Here is an 18,918-nt window from a genome sequence, read left to right as displayed (position 1 = left end):
CGTACCAGGCCGCATGCCCTCAACATGGGGGGATGCTTTGGGGGAGGGGGGCGCCCTGCGGGGCCCCCCACCCCAAAGCACCTTGTCCCCATGTTGATGAGGACAAGGGCCTCTTCCCGACAACCCTGGCCGTTGGTTGTCGGGGTCTGCGGGCTTATCGGAATTCGGGAGCCCCCTTTAATAAGAGGGCCCCCAGATCCCGCCCCCCCACCCTATGTGAATGAGTATGGGGTACATGGTACCCCTACCCATTCACCTAGGGAAAAAGTGTCAATAATAAAACAAACTACACAGGTTTTTAAAATAATTTATTAAACAGCTCCGGGGGGGTCTTCCTCCGGCTTCGGGGGTTCCTCCGGTTCCTCCTCTCCCGGCGTCCGGTTGGTTCTTCTCTGCTCTCTTCTCCCGGTGTTCCAGTTCTTCGGCCGGCTCCTCTGCTGTCTTCAGGTAGCTCTCTTGCCAGCAGAGGTCCGGGCTTCTGGGCTTCTTGGCTTCTTCCCTCTTCTCCAGATGTTGACACGACGCTCTCTCCGGCTGGACTGCTCTCTGAGGGCTCCGTTGTGACTTATATAGGCGGAGACCCCGCCCCCTAATGATGTCACAGTCCCTGGGCATGCTGGGACTGTGACGTTTTAGGGGGCGTGGTCACCGGGCGATATTGACCACGCCCCCTAAAACGCTGTACCTTCTCACCTGGTACAGATAATAATATGTCAGATTGTGCTTAAAATAGAATCTGCACGAAAATGTCAATATAGTATTGAATTTGAGTCTATAATAGGGTAAGCCTTAAGGCTCCATTCACACTTTGTACATTTTTTTCAAATGATACCCATTCATATATGTGCGACTGACTAAAAGTTGCAGCAACTTCAAAGTAGTTCATGCACTACTTTGGTCGGACTTCAATGTTAACCCTAAGAAGTTGCACAAAAGTCGTACCTGAATGCTACACAGTGCAACTTGTGTGCTACAGTTGTCCATTATCACTAGTCAAAGCCAAAGTCGTATCCAAGTTGCACCAATCCAAAGTTGCTTCACAGTTGCACTAAAGTTGCACTCCAAAGTTGGCGCAACTTTGGAGTCGTACAAGTATGAATGGAGCCTTAATGATTCTATTATATTATAATTCATACCTATGCCTTTGAGCAATCAGGAAATCTGCCCATTAAGGAGATTTCACCCCAGTTTCTAATAACAAGAAATTGGCATACCTGGGAACTTTGAGAGGTCTAAAACGTATTTTCGGGGCAGGAGCTAATATCAATGTGCTACATACACTGCAGCAAACTGGGAAGGATGGACTCCTCGAATTACTGATTTTAACACAGACTGGTTTGAAATACAGAAGTGTACTTACCATTAGGCTAAGATCACACTAGCCTGTACCATAAAATGCAGTGTTTTACTGGGTAGGATAGCACAGAGCCGGCTCAATTTTATTTGTAGTGTTGCATAGTGCTGCATGTTGCATTTTTTCACACTTCCACATTATGCCAGCATTGCTGTGTGAATGGGGTACATTTCTTCGAGGGATTAAAAATACCTGAAACAATGATACATTACCTACTGATCTGAAAGCAGTTTAAAGTCCTTGAAATCAGAATCTGTTTTGGGTCAATAACTGAAAAAGTATTGAAGCTATTGGATCAGCATTTAATAATGTCTGTATGAAATCTTTCATGTGAAGCAGTGTTATTATTTTAGGTTACTGTCCATCAGATGCTCCATTAATTTGAATTTAGGAGACAATTTAAAATGAACGGAAAAGTCTTTATTGAGTAAACAATATAACATTTCATTTGTTTGGCTTTCCTCCAATCATGGAGGTAATGCAGTGCCAGATAAAATTAAAAGAACAGTATTACAAAGAGTGCAGGAAGGCTTCTGTGTTGCTGGCAGCAGCCAACAAGATTTCCACCTAATTTCCATGCTGCACATTTAAAGTAAATTAAGGAAGAATCGTATTGGTTGCTGTGAAATCACGCTTCCTTTTTTCTGTGGAATTATAGAAAGTGACAAGTGCAAATGTTTAGATAAAAAAAAAAAAAAAACAAGGATAATTTATTAAAGGAATAGAAGATGGCCACTTTGCAAAGTGTGTTTTCAATTTCTGAAAAGGTAAGATGAAGCTGTGTTCACTTTGATATGAAAAGGTAAATATAAAAACATGTGATTAGACGATTATCATGTCAGCAATTCATTCACTAAGTAAAGTAAAAATTCCCTTTGCTAGGTAAACAGCCTCCACTCCTTCTTTAGTAAATCATCCCCACTGTCCTTAAAAATAGAAATGTTAGCAACCACTGGTCAATAGCTCAGAATGATCAGCCCTCTTAATGCCTGAGGCCTGTATGGCGACAATACAACCATAGTAAGGGATATGTAACTAGTAAAGATAACAAAGAAATCAAGTATTTTAAATGTAGTTTTTTCATTTCCATAAACATTTTTTTAATTCATTTGCAATGCACCTCTGAATTGCTAAAAAATCTGACCATTCCAAGAAGTGTCAATTACTTAGCACAGCACCCCCCGACATATCATAGACCTCTCCTCTTATGAGAGTGTCTAATTGTTGCCTGTGTTGGCCCAGTTCCTCTGCCCCTCACCCTCCTGACTTACTTTTTATGTAGCTGCTAGGGGAGACTCGAGGGGGAATACTACAGTGTCACTTGAGTAACAGCTCTGAGTCTGCTGGGGCTATTTTTTTTTTTACATTAAGTACTGCTGGGGCTATTTACATAAAAAACCTTATAGACCATGCGCTTACTCCAGAAATTTCTATAGGTAAGCAGCTAACACAACAAATAGAGCCTTTGCTATAAATCATATAAAACCAAGTGTAGCGCTTAGTGGTGAAAATAAACAATGAAAATAAATACTACGACACATGCAATATAAAAAATAATGTTGCATATTAATGAAAGTTTGCATATGAAAAGTCCAGTGCCTGCTGGGAGTTGTAGTCTGCGGAGGATCAGCTCACGGGCTGCAGGCTGGCACCGAGCTGAGTGCAGGAGAAGGAGGAGGAGGGGAGCCATCCAGCCGGGGACGGACGGAGCTGTGGGAGGCACAAGAAGAGAATTTGAGGAAACTAGAAGGACAGCTAACACCCAAACTATCTGAGCTTCTACACGGAGAAGACTCCTTTGAGATAGCACCGCTAGGATTTTTACCATCTATCAGCCCTTGGCGTCTTACCTCCATTGCCAGTGAGCAACTTAAGCCTGTTTGACCCATATAGCGTACGCTCTGTGGGTCCCATCTTTCTGGTAAGCCTCCAGTCTTACGGGTGGTGGTTTTGCACAAGTGTTTATCAGCACATATCGGATTATATTCAAAAGTTCCCACGATCATACCACTTGGAGTTCATCACTATTGCATAATCTGTGTTTACCGCACTTGCTTATCCAGTTCAATATTATTGCAGTATTTGTGTTCACCACACTTGTCTATTCAGTTTTGGACAGTATTGTCATTTTTTATATTTTTTATACATATGGTGATCTTAAGGATTCTCAACACGATGGACTTTTCATATGCAAACTTTCATTAATATGCAACATTATTTTTTATATTGCATGTGTCATTGTAGTATTTATTTTCATAGGGGCTATTTACATCACATCCAAGATGGCGGCACCCAGGGCTTTTTGATGTCTACACAAGCAAGGCTTTTACGGTTAGATAACATGCATAAAATATATTAAATGCACATAGAAATGTATGATCTAGTCTCTTTAAACCCATTGACAGTCACATCTATCTCTTAGTTATATTGTTGTGAAATCTCTACACTTTTGCACCCCTTCTGTAAACATTTTGTGGGTCTACCGTTATCTCTATTGTATTTTAATTTAGCATGGAGAATGTATCAGGAGAAGCTGAAACACACCAAATGTGATGGAACACCCAATACTCCCAGGTGGCTACCAGCAGAGATGAGAATTATGTCAGGAAAATCTCACTGGAGTGCCTAGGCAGTGATGGCGCACCTCTCACCCCAGATGTTTTGGAACTACTCCCATGATGCTCATGCACTCAGCAGTGTAGTTGAGCGTCATGAGAAATGTAGTTCCAAAACATCTGGGGTGCCAAGGTTCGCCATCACTGAGATATATGCAGGGAGCTTGGCCCATAGGACTTCTCCTATAACTGGAATTTTGCCTACGGGTTGACAGGTCTCATAATTCACAGTATTGCACTGCTAGATGAATACACATGATAAAAGAAGGCACTTGCTGATCAATTTGCTTCAAAAGTATAAAGTTACCAGGAAAGGAAACCAACCAGTGGAAAACAAATTCTTGACATTTTTTTAATTATAAATTTGTCTGTGGAACAGACCTATAGTGTGATCAGAAACACCAGAAACAAAGGAAAAGCCCCATGCTTTTATTTAGGAGCTGAAAGGGACCATAAATGTGCATCCCAAAGCTCAAACACACGGGTGTGTGTGTGTATGTGTTTGTATATATATATATATATATATATATATATATATATATATATATATATATATACATACATATATATATATATATATATATACATACATACATATATACACAGTATATACAATATATACAATATATGTATGTATATATACGCACACTCTTATAATAATGATTGCTTAGTATTTTTTTATTGTTCGGGTCCATGCACACTGTGCTTAAAAAAACTTTGCTTCTAAGGGATTTGTATTTTTTTTCTCCTGCCTGTAGAAGCAACTCAATGTTATCCTATGTGTCCATGCACATTGGGACATTTAGAGGCATATTTTAAGCTCAGTGTTTGGAGACAGGAAATTTTCGAGAGGAACTGCTCATAAAAGCTCCTAAACAGCAGCTGTGATTATGCTTTCCTAATGTATGTGGTACCCCTTAAAAGGTAGCTGAAAGCACCTGGTGCCTAATAGCAAAGTGTGAATGGAGTCTAAGGTTGGAGTTAGTGAGTAAATGTTAACTATCTTGAATCTTGTACAATCACAATCGTGGCGTGCGTTTGGGTGCCATTATCCTTTAATGGCGCCCGAAACGTGATACGATTTTGCCGTAATTGTCACGTGGCAGGATCGTGCGGCAAACTACTCCTTTAAAAACTGCGCATAGCTTGTCACGCAAAAGGAGCAGGAACGTACAAAAGGCAGCCCATTCAAGTGAATGGGCTACCCTATACAACATGCAGAATCCTGTGAAAATCATGCTGTCAAAATTGTGCAGTGGGAACTCTCGTTCCTGCTACATGATAGTGTGAATAAGGCCTTAGACTACCTCTAGTATCTTGTGGAATTATTCACAAAAAATTCTGTCTCCCCTCCTCCTGGCCATTACAGTCTGCAGTTCCATTTATTTTCATGGCAACCCCATCCCTCCAGACTGCACTAACCCTAATTCCTTGAAGTGAATAATCCAGAAGGGAGGGAGGAGCACCGTGGTGCTCTGCTGCTACCGGGAGAGAGATGGGAGGAGGAAGCAGACATGCATGCTGTGCTCTGTGTCCCTTATACAGTGGTAGGAGCAAGAGAGAGCAGACACCGGAGCTCAGCCTGCTTCACAATAACACAGCCGGGGGGGGGGGTTTTGTACAGCCCGCCCCTGTTACAACCTGCCCTGACATAACCCACAATAGCCACTCTATAGAGCATTGGCTCCAGTGGCAGGTTGCGAGGAATCTGCAAACCTGGTGCTGAGTGGCACCTGGCTCAGCTACACTAATGCGCACGGGGTAAGTAGAGTGTGCCCAGACACACCCAATACACTCTGTGCGCATGCCTATGCATCGGCTCCAGTGGCAGGGTGGAGGAAATCTGCACACCAGGTGCAAAGAGTTGCACCCTGCTCACCTACACTAATGCGCACGCCAATGCAAGGGACCTTCATTAGCAAATTTAAGCACTGACTCAAATGAGTCTCAGTGAGTTCTGTGCTGCTGAACACACTATACGTATATTTATATTTCTTAGCATTATGAGAATGTAAACTGTCCATGGCAATCAAAGAAGATTCCTATAGACAAGCCCCTGCTTCCCAAGCTATTGCCTAGTATATACCTGGTCAATGTTTACACTACAATTAGTGATTCCATATAAGCCAAGCGCTTAGTTCTTAATATCTTTCTTGCTTCTTTTTTTTGTGAATCTGTGTTTTGCCCACACATTCTCATAAAGACAGCATGGAAGTGAACTCCCAACATATTATGAAGGGGATATAACATAAACTGTACACCAAGGACACATTCAGTCCTTGGCTGCTGCCTTCCTAATCTGACCCAGGTCTGTCAAGCAGCAAGAGATGCTCTAAATTAATGGAGCAATAGAGCTCACATCAGAAGAGTAACAGGGCATATAAAGTACACCCATAGAACTTTGTTTTAGGTCAGAACTTATGTCCTCCACTAGTTAATAGTTTTTTTTGTTTTTCTTTTAAAAGAATCAATAGTCATTTATATTTGTACATGGGAGCAGCCATATTTTCTCATTATAAAGTATTTGCAGGTTCTGATGTATCGAGAAACCTCCTCTTGGTTTCCAGTGATCACACAAGAAGCGAAGAAGAAAAACCTGAGGTTATATCCCTTCTTGACTCCATCCAGAACCACACAAAAAAATAAATTAAATATTTTCACAGTATAGAAGCAAACCGCATACACTGTATAAAAGGGTTATAACAAGAAGTTATATACACATGAAACTCATCTATCACATTGCCAACTTAATCAGCCACAATTTTCTTCTTTTGTCCAGCAGCAAGCGATGCTCTATGGAGAGAGCTCAACGGACCAGTAACCAAAAGAATAGAGTAACTTTGCTACCTAGCAATGGTAAGAACTCTTTAAAAGCTTAAAGAGTGCGGTGCTCTAAACAGTTCTGTCATTCTGTCAGGCTCATGTATTGGTCCAGCACCAGAAGCCGTAAAGAAAAACCGGGGGCTCATTTAGCTGAAAAATAACATGAAAACCTGAACACCTTAGCAGCCAAAACCTTTTACGCTTACATAATCTGAAGTTCAAGATGGAATTGACAAAGACATAAAGTAAAACAGAAAATCCTGTTAACTCAGAGATGGCTAACTAAAATATTGGCCATGGAGATAAGATTGTCATTGGACTGTTTTTCCTTTGAAATTAGATAGTCAGTTGAAGTTACGGCTCCCTCTCAGCTAATGACACAGGAAGACTTCTTCTCTTCCTCATACTCCAAGATGTACTCTGGGTAGATTTGGAATTTCTCGAACACCACGAAGATGGACGGAGCATGGATGTTGTCCACGCAGGAGTCATAACTCTCGGTCTTGTTGTGTTTCTGAGGTGGACGTCTCATCTTGGAATCTCCTACAGCAAAGTCACCAACCAGCACACGAGCTACAAACATGATTCGTGTTCCTGCAGAGGTGGGCACGGAGTAGTTGTGGGAGTAGGATGCGTCTCTTGCAAAATAACTTCCTGTTAGGAAAAAGTTATATTTGTTGTGATAAAAAAAATTGAGAGTCCTACTGCATTATGAGAACAAAGCTTATTAACCTCCCTGGTGGTATTATTATGTCAGGTTTTTGTGTCTCAAAGCGGTACATTGTTTTGCATAGAAATTTGGCGTTTTATATTGTAGGCCTGTAATTCTTAGCAATAACACATTTAAATCTGTCCAAACAAGAATCTAGTAGACATCCTGGGTATGATAAAGTTTGAAACACAAAATCATAAATGATAATATAATAAATAACTATAAATAATTATAAAAAATAATAATATAATAATAATAAAATTAATTTCACTATCACTGAATTCTGCAAGTGTTCTAATTTACTGTCGCTGTTTTCTAGCTGGTCTAGAACCACTTTTGACGTAAAGGGACACTTTTTGGTTGCTATGGACAATCTCCAATTTCCAGGCAGAAAGAACAGTATTTATAATAGAAAACTGCATGCAGGGCACTGGACAAAGCACTAGGGACAAAAGGGATGTGAAATGATTTTAATACAGTAATGTAATCTGTAAGATAACAGTGTACTGTATGTGTTATGAATTTTCTATTTTTTGAATTTGCCGCCAGGCTCCGCCCCCATGCGTTGCAATGCTCGCAGGGAACGGAGCCCGGCACACAGAGGCATTGGATGGAGGACAGAGACCGCAGACACGGGGGGAGGGGGGGGCATCGCAGGATCCTGGGGACAAGGTAAGTATACCGCGCCAGGATCCTGCAATGCAATCCCGAGTGTGACTCGGATGCAGGAAAAATAGGGCGGGCGGGTGAGGGAGCAGGTGAAAAGTTCCAAAAGGAAGGCCGAAGCCAATGCTGAGGTTAGTCCAGATGACAGTCCTCTGCCTCGCCAGCCCGCCCTATTCTTCCCGCACCTCAGTCAGTCTTTATGAGCTGGGGAGATACGATGGGATCTGAGTTCCAATAGCTCCATTTGGTATCTTTGGATGTTTAATGATGACCCATGAATCTTGAATCAGGGTCCACTTGTTAAGCTCCGGAGGGCTAGCTCTGTACTGGCTTCCCCTGATCCTTTGTAGTGAGGGATCATGGGTTTCTGGTAAGCGGCGATTTTTATCATTGGTGGTGGATTGAACACAAGATTTCCCACGTCATGGAAGACTCCATGAAATGTATAATTTGATGGACTTTTTCCAATATTTTGCATTTGATTCATCTGTTCACGGGTGTTTGGTCATTTTAGTGTTTGGACATCACACTATATGTCATATATATTTTGATTTCATTAACATTTTTTGTTTTCTCTTTTGGCCTCCATTTTTGGCACTATATTATTTTGTGGCAATCTGTTCATGATACATATGCTTATGTTTCATGGGCAGTAATATTGATTGATTATACATTATTAATTTAATGCAGTATTGAGATGATGTCATGTCTGTCATGTACATAAACACATGCACACATACTTATACAGTGCATTTTCTTAAACTGGAGCTGTCAGTAGCATTGCTACTGGACCTGTCAGTAGTCTGCATGAATAAATTCCTGACATGTCCAAATACACAGCAACAGTGTCATTTTATCCACCCTTTATCATTAAAAAACCTTCCTGATCTCAGTCAGTGACTTTGAGATGATGTCATCAGTCTGCCACAGGCAGGAATAAGCATTTCCTAGTCTCCTCTCTCTCTCTGTGATCAGACTGCAATGTGATAACCCAGTACCTATTCACAAGGTGAGAGGCTGCAGCAGGGGCTCATCTGTGTCAGATTTTTGTGAACACAGTCAAGAAATACACAGGCTCTCGGATTAACATGAATGTGTCATTTCCGAGCCAGCATCATAGTTCAGGAAGTAGAGAGTGACACTGGGGGATGCCCGATTTTGCCTTTTGGAGAGAAAATCAGATTAAGGCATTGCCAAGGGGAGTACTGTAATCTCTATGAGAAGTAATAAATATGCCCAACCCATAACTTATCAAGAATACACTTAAAGTGATATTAAAGTCTTGGGGGTTTTTTTGTTTAAAAATAACAAACATGTTATACTTACCTGCTCTGTGCACTGGTTTTGCACAGAGCAGCCTGGATCCTCCTCTTCTCAGGTCCCTCGTCTGTGCTCCTGGTCCCTACCTCCTGCCGAGTGACCCCACAGCAAGCAGCTTGCTATGGGGGAATCTGAGCCGAGCCGCTGCTCTGTATCTCCATTCAGACACAGAGCTATGGCTCGACCCCATACCCTCTCTCTCCTCATTGGCTCACTGACTTTGATTGACAGCAGTGGGAGCCAATGGTGCCCCACTGTTGTCTCAACCAATGAAGACACAGAGTCAAGGCCAGCCGGGACTCTCCTGCAACATCGCTGGATCAACATGGGGCTCAGATAAATATTGGGGGGGGGGCTGCTGCACACAGACTGTGTTTTATCTTAATGCATAGAATGCATTAGAATAAAAGACCTTCTGACTTTAGAACCACTTTAATGTAAAAAAATTGGTGATGGCAAGTTCACTTTAAGTCTCAGTCTGTCTTTGTTTGAGCCCCCAAACTATTGGTTCCATTACAGGGACCCAGGAAATGCTCTCCTTTTTTTTTTTTTTTTTTTTTTTACAGAACAGGTTCTTGCTTTTCTGAAAGAGCATTTTTTATGGCTGACCTTGTCCATACACGGTGCCATTAGTGCCACAGACACGCCAGTCAAAGTTCTCCCTGCAAATGGCTTCATTATTGGCCCCGTTCGTTCCGTGGAACAACTGCCGTTCATCCACATCGATATCCAAATTCTTCTTCTTTTTCATCTGATCCTTCTGCCTAAGACAGAATAAGCAACAGGTCAACAAGCCTGTCTGTGTTATCATTGCTATTTAAGTTATTCTTATATATACAGGGTTCAAAATCCTGAGCTACTAGCCAGGCTTTAAGAGTTACTCGCCACCAGTTGCCCCACCCAACCCCTACCCTGCCCTGCCCCTAATGCCACCCCTAAACACACCCTCATAAATTATCTCATGAAATTACACTGTTAAATGTTTTATGCAGAATTAAATTACAAAAATAAATATTAACAACAACTTTAACAATATTAACTTAAAGCATATTTCATTGATCTGACTGTGATAAATAAAATAAGGATAAAATATGGTTGGCTAGTATAGACACTGTACACATCATTACTGCTTTGTTAACTAAATATGTGCTATGTACAGAGTGCAGGGTTGAGGGGTACACTACGTACAGAGTGCAGGGTTGAAAGGTGCGCTATGTATCAAGTGCAGGGTTGAGAGGTGCGCTACATACCGAGTACAGGGTTGAGAGGTGCGCTACGTACAGAGTGCAGGGGTGAAAGGTGCGCTATGTGCAGACTGCAGGATTGAGAGGTGCGCTATGTACTGAGTACAGGGTTGAGAGGTGCACCACGTACAGAGTGCAGGGTTGAGAGGTGCGCTATGTACCAAGTGCAGGTTTGAGAGGTGCGCTATGTACAGAGTGCAGGGTTGAGGGGTGATGTTAACATTTATTTCTGTAACTTAATTCTGCATAAAACATCACCCCTCAACCCTGCACTCTGTACATGGCGCACCTCTCAACCCTGCACTTGGTACATAGCGCACCTATGTACAGAGTGCAGGGTTAAGAGGTGCGCTACATACAGAGTGCAGGGTTGAGAGGTGCACTACGTACAGAATGCAGGATCGAGAGGTGAGCTAAGTACAGACTGCAGGGTTGAGAGGTGCGCTACGTACTGAGTACAGGGTTGATAGGTGCACTACGTACAGAGTGCAGGGTTGAGAGGTGCACTATGTACCAATTGCAGGGTTGAGAGGTGCGCTACGTACAGAGTGCAGGGTTGAGGGGTGATGTTAACATTTATTTCTGTAACTTAAGTCTGCATAAAACATCACCCCTCAACCCTGCACTCTGTAGATAGCGCACCTCTCAACCCTGCACTTGGTACATAGCACACCTATGTACAGAGTGCAGGGTTGAGAGGTGCGCTACATACAGAGTGCAGGGTTGAGAGGTGCGCTATGTACAGACTCCAGGGTTGAGAGGTGTGCTACATACCAAATACAGTGTTGAGAGGTGCGCTACCTAAAAAGTGCAGGGTTGAGAGGTCTGCTACGTACCGAGTGCAGGGGTGAAAGGCGCGCTATGTGCAGACTGCAGGATTGAGAGGTGCGCTATGTACTGAATACAGGGTTGAGAGGTGCACCACGTACAGAGTGCAGGGTTGAGAGGTGCGCTATGTACCAAGTGCAGGTTTGAGAGGTGAGCTATGTACAGAGTGCAGGGTTGAGGGGTGATGTTAACATTTATTTCTGTAACTTAATTCTGCATAAAACATCACCCCTCAACCCTGCACTCTGTACATGGCGCACCTCTCAACCCTGCACTTGGTACATAGCGCACCTATGTACAGAGTACAGGGTTAAGAGGTGCGCTACATACAGGGTGCAGGGTTGAGAGGTGCACTACGTACAGAATGCAGGATCGAGAGGTGAGCTAAGTACAGACTGCAGGGTTGAGAGGTGCGCTACGTACTGAGTACAGGGTTGATAGGTGCACTACGTACAGGGTGCAGGGTTGAGAGGTGCACTATGTACCAATTGCAGGGTTGAGAGGTGCGCTACGTACAGAGTGCAGGGTTGAGGGGTGATGTTAACATTTATTTCTGTAACTTAAGTCTGCATAAAACATCACCCCTCAACCCTGCACTCTGTAGATAGCGCACCTCTCAACCCTGCACTTGGTACATAGCACACCTATGTACAGAGTGCAGGGTTGAGAGGTGCGCTACATACAGAGTGCAGGGTTGAGAGGTGCGCTATGTACAGACTCCAGGGTTGAGAGGTGTGCTACATACCAAATACAGTGTTGAGAGGTGCGCTACCTAAAAAGTGCAGGGTTGAGAGGTCTGCTACAAACCGAGTGCAGGGTTGAGAGGTGTGCTACGTACCGAGTGCATGGTTGAAAGGTGCGCTACGTACCGAGTGCATGGTTGAAAGGTGCGCTACGTACCGAGTGCATGGTTGAAAGGTGCGCTATCTACTGAGTGATGGGTTGAGGGGTGCGCTACATACTGAGTGCAGGGTTGTTAGAGATGTGCTGTGTACTTCCAAGTACTCCCTCAGTAAAAAGCTCACCCCCTTCCCCCATTCCAGTATTATTGTTATAAACTTCACAAGGTAAATAGATAGGGTTAAATGCTTATGTATTCATGTCCCTTCAAAACGCGCCCACTTCATACCCAATGGTTTTGCATCTGGTGGTGATTTGTTCTTTGTAACGCCTGTGTTATTTCTCCTTTTGTGAGCATAATAGTTTTATTTCTATAATTTATTAAAGAGTTATACAGTAGTGCACTAGGCTTGTGCACCTTCTTCTTATGTTTCCTTTTAGCCCTGGTTTTCCCTGAATTGAAGAAAGCAGCAAGGCTTCAGTGCACACATTGGTGGTTCTAGTTGGTGGAAACCTACAGTGGTCCATTTAGGTTGTCCAAGGCGGAAGACATGTTCATTTGGGTTCCATGAAGATTGGACTTCCAGGAAGATTATCATACTTGTAGCGCAGGCTTTTTTGCATATTTATTTGTGCTTATGTATTCATGTATATGGATAGATTCACTGGTTTCCTGTATGACCTTGAAACTGTTTAACTTTCTATAAATCGTTATCCAGTAAATATACCCTTTTTACAATATATTTTGTTTCAATGCCTATACTTTGTTTAAGATTGCTGTACAACCCAAGACATATATTTATTTAACCAAAGTAAAACATGGAGTCACATGGAGTGAAAAGCAGCTGACATATGACAACTAATAATAATGCCAATAATATGCCCAAGTTACTTTGTTGACGTTTTTTAGGTTGTATCCTATACACCCAGGGACCTCAACTGATTAACAAATAGGGTTTTTTATAAAGTTATTGTTTTTAGCCATCTATGTGAATGTGATCAGTTTAAATATATGTACATTGGGACAGACATATTTTGTCATTAAATGTGCAAAACTTCCTGCTTGGTAGTAGTAAGTACAGCATAGTGATTGTTGCTGCTTCTCTCTCTCTCAGCAATGTCCATGATTATAAAAGAAAACACACTGGGGCATATTTACGGAAGGCAAATCCACTTTGCACTACAAGTGCAAACTACAAGTGCAAAGTGCACTTGAAATTGCACTGCAAGTGCACTTGGAAGTGCAGTCGCTGTAAATCTGAGGGGTAGATCTGAAATGAGGGGAAGCTCTGCTGATTTTATTATCCAATCATGTGCAAGCTAAAATGCTGTTTTTTATTTTCCTTGCATGTCCCCCTCGGATCTACAGTGACTGCACTTCCAAGTGCACTTTCAGTGCAATTTCAAGTGCACTTTGCACTTGTAGTTTGCATTTGTAGTGCAAAGTGGATTTGCCTTTAGTAAATAACCCTCATTATCTCAAACAGTAACTTAAGAAGGAACTCTCATGACATAAAAAATTGCTATTTGGTAGCAGTAGCCAACATACCACTGATAGACCTGCCAGAGGGAGGGGTTCTGAACACGCCACAGTTTCTTCACCACATGCCCGGAGACTGTTTTGCTAAACATTTTGACAATGTTAGAGAACTCTCCAGAATTCTCCAGTACAAAGACTTTCTGCAAAGCAAAATTGAGGATGTTTTTAATGTAAGACAAACTTGTTTCACAGAGATTATAGAAGAGCACCTGTCAATGGTAGATAGTGGCAGACATTTTAACATCTTAACATTTGACATAAACTAGGTTTAGCCTATCACTACCTGACATCACTGTGGCATGATAATGTGGTAATATAGTATTTGAAATCATATATAATACAATTAGTGTGTCTTTAGTTAAATGAGTTGTAGAGTTTTCTTTCTGTCATACCTGATACCCGATCTCTGGCATGGACTTCATGCACCAAAGCGGTGGGTAATTTACCGTCTTGAGAAGGGGGTTCGATGACTTCTGCGTTAAACTGTCTGCAGCAGATTTGGTGCTACAAGAAAAAAACAAAAAAATTACAGTCTAGTGGTTACTCAACAACAATAACTACTCCATCATTTCAGCACTGGTGATGAGCAAAATTCAGTTTGACCAAATTCAGAAAAATACATTTCCAAACTTGAATGATAATAAAGTCAATGAAAGACCATTTTTAACGTTCATGTTTATTTTGCTCTTCTGAGGGCTGCTAGGGTAGCTATTACCCACCACAATCCCCAAAGTGCATTGTCCCTTTCTCAAGATGCCCTTTGTACACATTTTTCAAACCTATTGACTTAAACACTGTACACACGGTCGGACATTGATCGGACTATCCGACAACAAAATCCATTGACTTTTTCCGACGGATGTTGGTTCAAACTTGTCTTGCATACACACGGTCACACAAAGTTGTCAGAAAATCCGATCGTTCTGAACGCGGTGACGTAAAACACGTACGTTGGGACTATAAATGGGGCAGTAGCCAATAGCTTTCGTCTCTTAATTTATTCTGAGCATGCGTGGCACTTTGTGCGTCGGATTTGTATACACACGATCGGAATTTCCGACAACAAGGTCCTATGACACATTTTCCGTCTGAAAATCCGACCGTGTGTACAGGGCATTACAATAGAACATTCATTGGGGGCTTCTCATCCCATTTGGGTGACATAGGTGATGATTTACTAAAGGCAGGGCTTTTTTTCTCAAACAATAGGTGCTGGAACTCAACCACGACCCCCCAAAACCCCAACCCCCCCACACACACACCATGCAAATCACATCAAATAGTGGTTGTGGTCATATTTCACAAACAGTAGAAGGGTCTTAAAGGGGCATTAAATATCAGGATTGCTTTACATACAGAGTGCAGAGTTCATGGGGGTTACAGAGCAGTTACTGTAAGTAGGGCTGTCACTTGTAAACACAGAAACCAGACTTCTGTGTTTACAAGTGATTGTGGTGAGCAGGCACCAAAGGGTCTGAGCCAGAGGTGGTGGAACTGAGTTCCACCAAGTTCCCCCTGAAAAAAAGCCCTGACTAAAGGCAAATAGACTGTGCAGTTTGCAGTTGCTCCAGAGCTTAGTAAATGAAGTAAAGCTTCACTCTGCAAAGAATACCCAATCACGTGCAAGGAAAAAAAAACAAAAACGTTTTTGCTTTCACAATGACTTCAATGAAATTTAAAATTAAAATTAGAAAAAATTGAACTACGGAAATTTGAATCTTGACACTTCTTACTACATATAGTCAGTGTGATATTTCAGTTCTTATTACCTTCCTTTCAACATCTTCACTTTCTCAAAATCCAGGAACTTGGGTCTGCGGCATACTTCCTTCTCAGTCTGATAAAGAATGTTCCTCTGCCTCATCTCTGGAGGTAAAAAAATAAGAAACTTCTAAGCTTAAAGTAGAACTATAGGAAAAACTCTTTCTTTCATTTTGGATAGAGCAAGGGAGGTTTATAGCCCCCGTCAAATTTTTTCCGCCATCTGTGTCTCATTGCAGAGATTTCCCCTTCACTTCCTGGCCCAAAGCCAAACAGAAAGTGAGAGGAAATCCCTGCAAATGAAGGGAACCCCCAGGAAGTGTCCACATGGGAAGATTTCCCCTTTATTACTTTTCTGGAGACAACCCAAAAATGAGATTTTCTTCCACCCTAAAACTAAAATCCTTGCATCTATAGACATCCATGATCTAACACCAACCTATCTAGCCCTGTAAAGAAGAAATCAGTATGCATACCTTTTTTGAAGTCACTCCGACCCGATCTCCAGTGGTGGAAGCTCTGCAGAGTACACAGCCGACAATGGCTGTGAAATGAATGGGGAGTGACGTCACCCATAGAGTTACTATGGAGCTTCCATTGTCGGATGTGTCCTCTGCACCCGCCTCCACAGCGAAGCCACGGCTGACAGCTCAGCGTGGGATCAGGTCGGCTCGGCTTTAGAAAAGGTATGTATACTGATTTTATTCTTCACAGGGCTAGATAAGTTAGCGTTGGATCGTAGATGTCTTTAGATGCAGGGATTTTAGTTTTAGGCTGGGTTCACACTAAAACACGCAGCAGCTCACAGCAGGAGTCCGGGGCGTCTCCATTCACCGTTTCAGGTCTGATTTCAGCCCAAAATTTTGGGCTGAATTCGGTCCTGAAACAGACCAAAAGACACACAGGGCTCCTGTGCAATTGACACCCGAGCCGCTGCTGAGATGTGTGTGCCGGCTCTATAGAGAGCCGGTCACAATCTCCTGCTATGCAAATTGGATGCAGGGAAACCCTCATCCAATTCGCATAAGTGTTAACCCAGCCTGAGGGTGGACTTCTACTTTAACTTCACTTTTAATGATAATGGTAAGCAGGACTAATAGAAAGGGTGTATCCCCTTAACGGGAGGGGGGGGGGCGCAGACAGCAATAAAAAGTGTTCTAATCCCTCTGCGCTCTATCCAAAACTAAAAAAAAAAAAGTTGAGGTTATGAGCAAAAGAGGTGAAGGTTTGGGTTCTGGTATGGGGAGCTTTGCTGGAGTTCAGAAACACATAGTTGGCGAGTGCATTATGAAAATGACTGGGAATACATACTGTGGCACACTGGCCAGGATTCACCAAACTGCAAAACACTAGACCTCATTTCAAGAAAGTATTTACATGCATTAATATGACATAAAGCCATGCATGTTCCTCTGAATAATATCAGAGGGAACATCTTGAAATGGGGACACGTGTTCTGGTGATAAATGTCTAAATAGGGATAACCCCTCACTTTGGAGAGATCTGCCTCCTCATTTCTGTTGTGTCTCTGGAGTAGGAGGTTAAGGGAGATCTTCCCCCAAAGGACACAGACATAAAAAAAAACAACTGACAGGGTTCTTTACGATTTCCTTAACTAAAGAATTAAAGAACTATAGATTAATAGAGGTTTGGCTTTACATACATTTTAACATGCACTAATCTACAATTACATTTTACTGTGCATCTATTTTTCGCAACCCCAGATTCACCCACACTGTCATTAGAGTGCTGAAAGTTTGGTGATAAAAAAGTTAGTATGGGGAAAAAAGCCAAAATAAGACTTGCAAACTCATTTGACCTTTTAGTGATTTAGATCAAATATACTGCTTCTCTCGGTCTACATAAATATACCAGTAAATATGTATGGCTCTATTATTGTATAGCTATGAGCTTTTAACACAGAAGTCTGTGGGTGACCACACAATTTACTCTTCATTGTCCCTGAAAATTATTTTCTGTTCAGCACACAGGTACGTTGTTGTTGCTCTGGTCTAATGAAGTTGGTGCTTACCTTGGCAGTTGATGATGTAATTCTGGCCTCCAGCAGAGAAGTGAATGGACCCGGCCGGGTCAGAGAGGTAGACAGTCTCCAGGTCTGATGAGCAAATGGAGGAACTCACTTTCTTTGTGTTCTAGAACAACAAGCCATCATGGGTTTCATTATCTTTTATCACATGACTTTAAATTCAGCATAACATAGCAGTAGCTATTTTTTAAGGTGAGCTAGAACTGACAAAAACGAATTCAACTGCCACTAATTAAACATTTGCTTAAAAATGATACTGCAATATTGTTGGGTGACAAAGTCAGGTTACCCAGCAACCTGTGAACTTGGACTCCGATGCCCAAATCTTTCTATTGTAATTCTCGGCTCTGGTCACCACAGCCTCTGGTAACTCAAAATCTTTGCCACAATTCAAAGCATATGAAAAGTCCAGTAGGGATGATGGGAGCCCCTCATTATATGCATAGAAGATGTGGGAACTCAGCACAAAGATCTCACCAAGAAATAGCATAGAGTGACGCCACATGCCAGAACCAACCTATATCTGAAATATCAGTTTTGGTTGAACTGAACTTTTTTTTTTTTTTGCAAATATAGTTTTATTAAACTTCAAGAAGGGGCAGAGCCCCAGTAAAAAAATAATAACATTCAAAAAGACGAGGTCACAGCCTCGTGTCAACATATCACATCAAACAAGGGTGTATACAAGAGTGATTATTACATGTGCTAACAATCTTCCGTGTAAGTTCTTAGTCATCTTGTATTTTTATATATCTTCTTGTATCATTAGTAACTTGCGAAACGTGATCATTCTAGAAATAGGGCTGCCCGTTTTTATTTTCCAGTTTTCTCTTAACTAACGGTAATTGTAAGTGGGGGAAAGGGGGTGTAGAGTATGGCAGCTAGAGGAGAGAGAGGAGGATAAAAGAAGGAGAAGGGTAGGGGGAAGGGGGAGATGGGAATAAGGGGTTAGGTATAGCTATGGCCCTGGACAGCGGGGCTATTCCGTCCTTTATGTTTATTTGTGGGGCTCATGTTCCATATAGGGCTTTTCCTTCTTCTGAGAATATAAACATATTCCATAGATTCCAGGTTTTTGTATAAGCCTTGTGTTTGTTTTGTGCTGATAGGATCAGATATTCCATTTTTTTTATATCTTCAACTTTCCTCAGCCAAGTCGCAGTGGTCG

General features: G+C 42.1%; 1 protein-coding gene across 1 annotated transcript in view; it reads right to left on the bottom strand.

Moving 5' to 3' along the window:
* Window positions 1–1,752: 1,752 nt before the first annotated feature.
* Window positions 1,753–18,918, bottom strand: part of LOC141132728 (zinc finger CCCH-type antiviral protein 1-like) — a 36,275-nt gene continuing 19,109 nt past the window's right edge. The window contains exons 8-13 of the mRNA XM_073621492.1: window positions 17,736–17,856; window positions 15,712–15,808; window positions 14,335–14,446; window positions 13,952–14,082; window positions 10,100–10,254; window positions 1,753–7,446 (exon numbers count right to left, since the gene is read on the bottom strand). Of these exons, the coding sequence (XP_073477593.1) occupies window positions 7,160–7,446; window positions 10,100–10,254; window positions 13,952–14,082; window positions 14,335–14,446; window positions 15,712–15,808; window positions 17,736–17,856 (903 nt within the window). The 3' untranslated portion in view covers window positions 1,753–7,159. The remainder of the gene's footprint in view (window positions 7,447–10,099; window positions 10,255–13,951; window positions 14,083–14,334; window positions 14,447–15,711; window positions 15,809–17,735; window positions 17,857–18,918) is intronic.

This window comes from Aquarana catesbeiana, linkage group LG03, assembly GCF_042186555.1.
Source record: "Aquarana catesbeiana isolate 2022-GZ linkage group LG03, ASM4218655v1, whole genome shotgun sequence".
NCBI lineage: Eukaryota > Metazoa > Chordata > Amphibia > Anura > Ranidae > Aquarana > Aquarana catesbeiana.
Note: the sequence above shows the minus strand (reverse complement) of the source record. Positions and strands in the feature narration are given on the sequence as shown.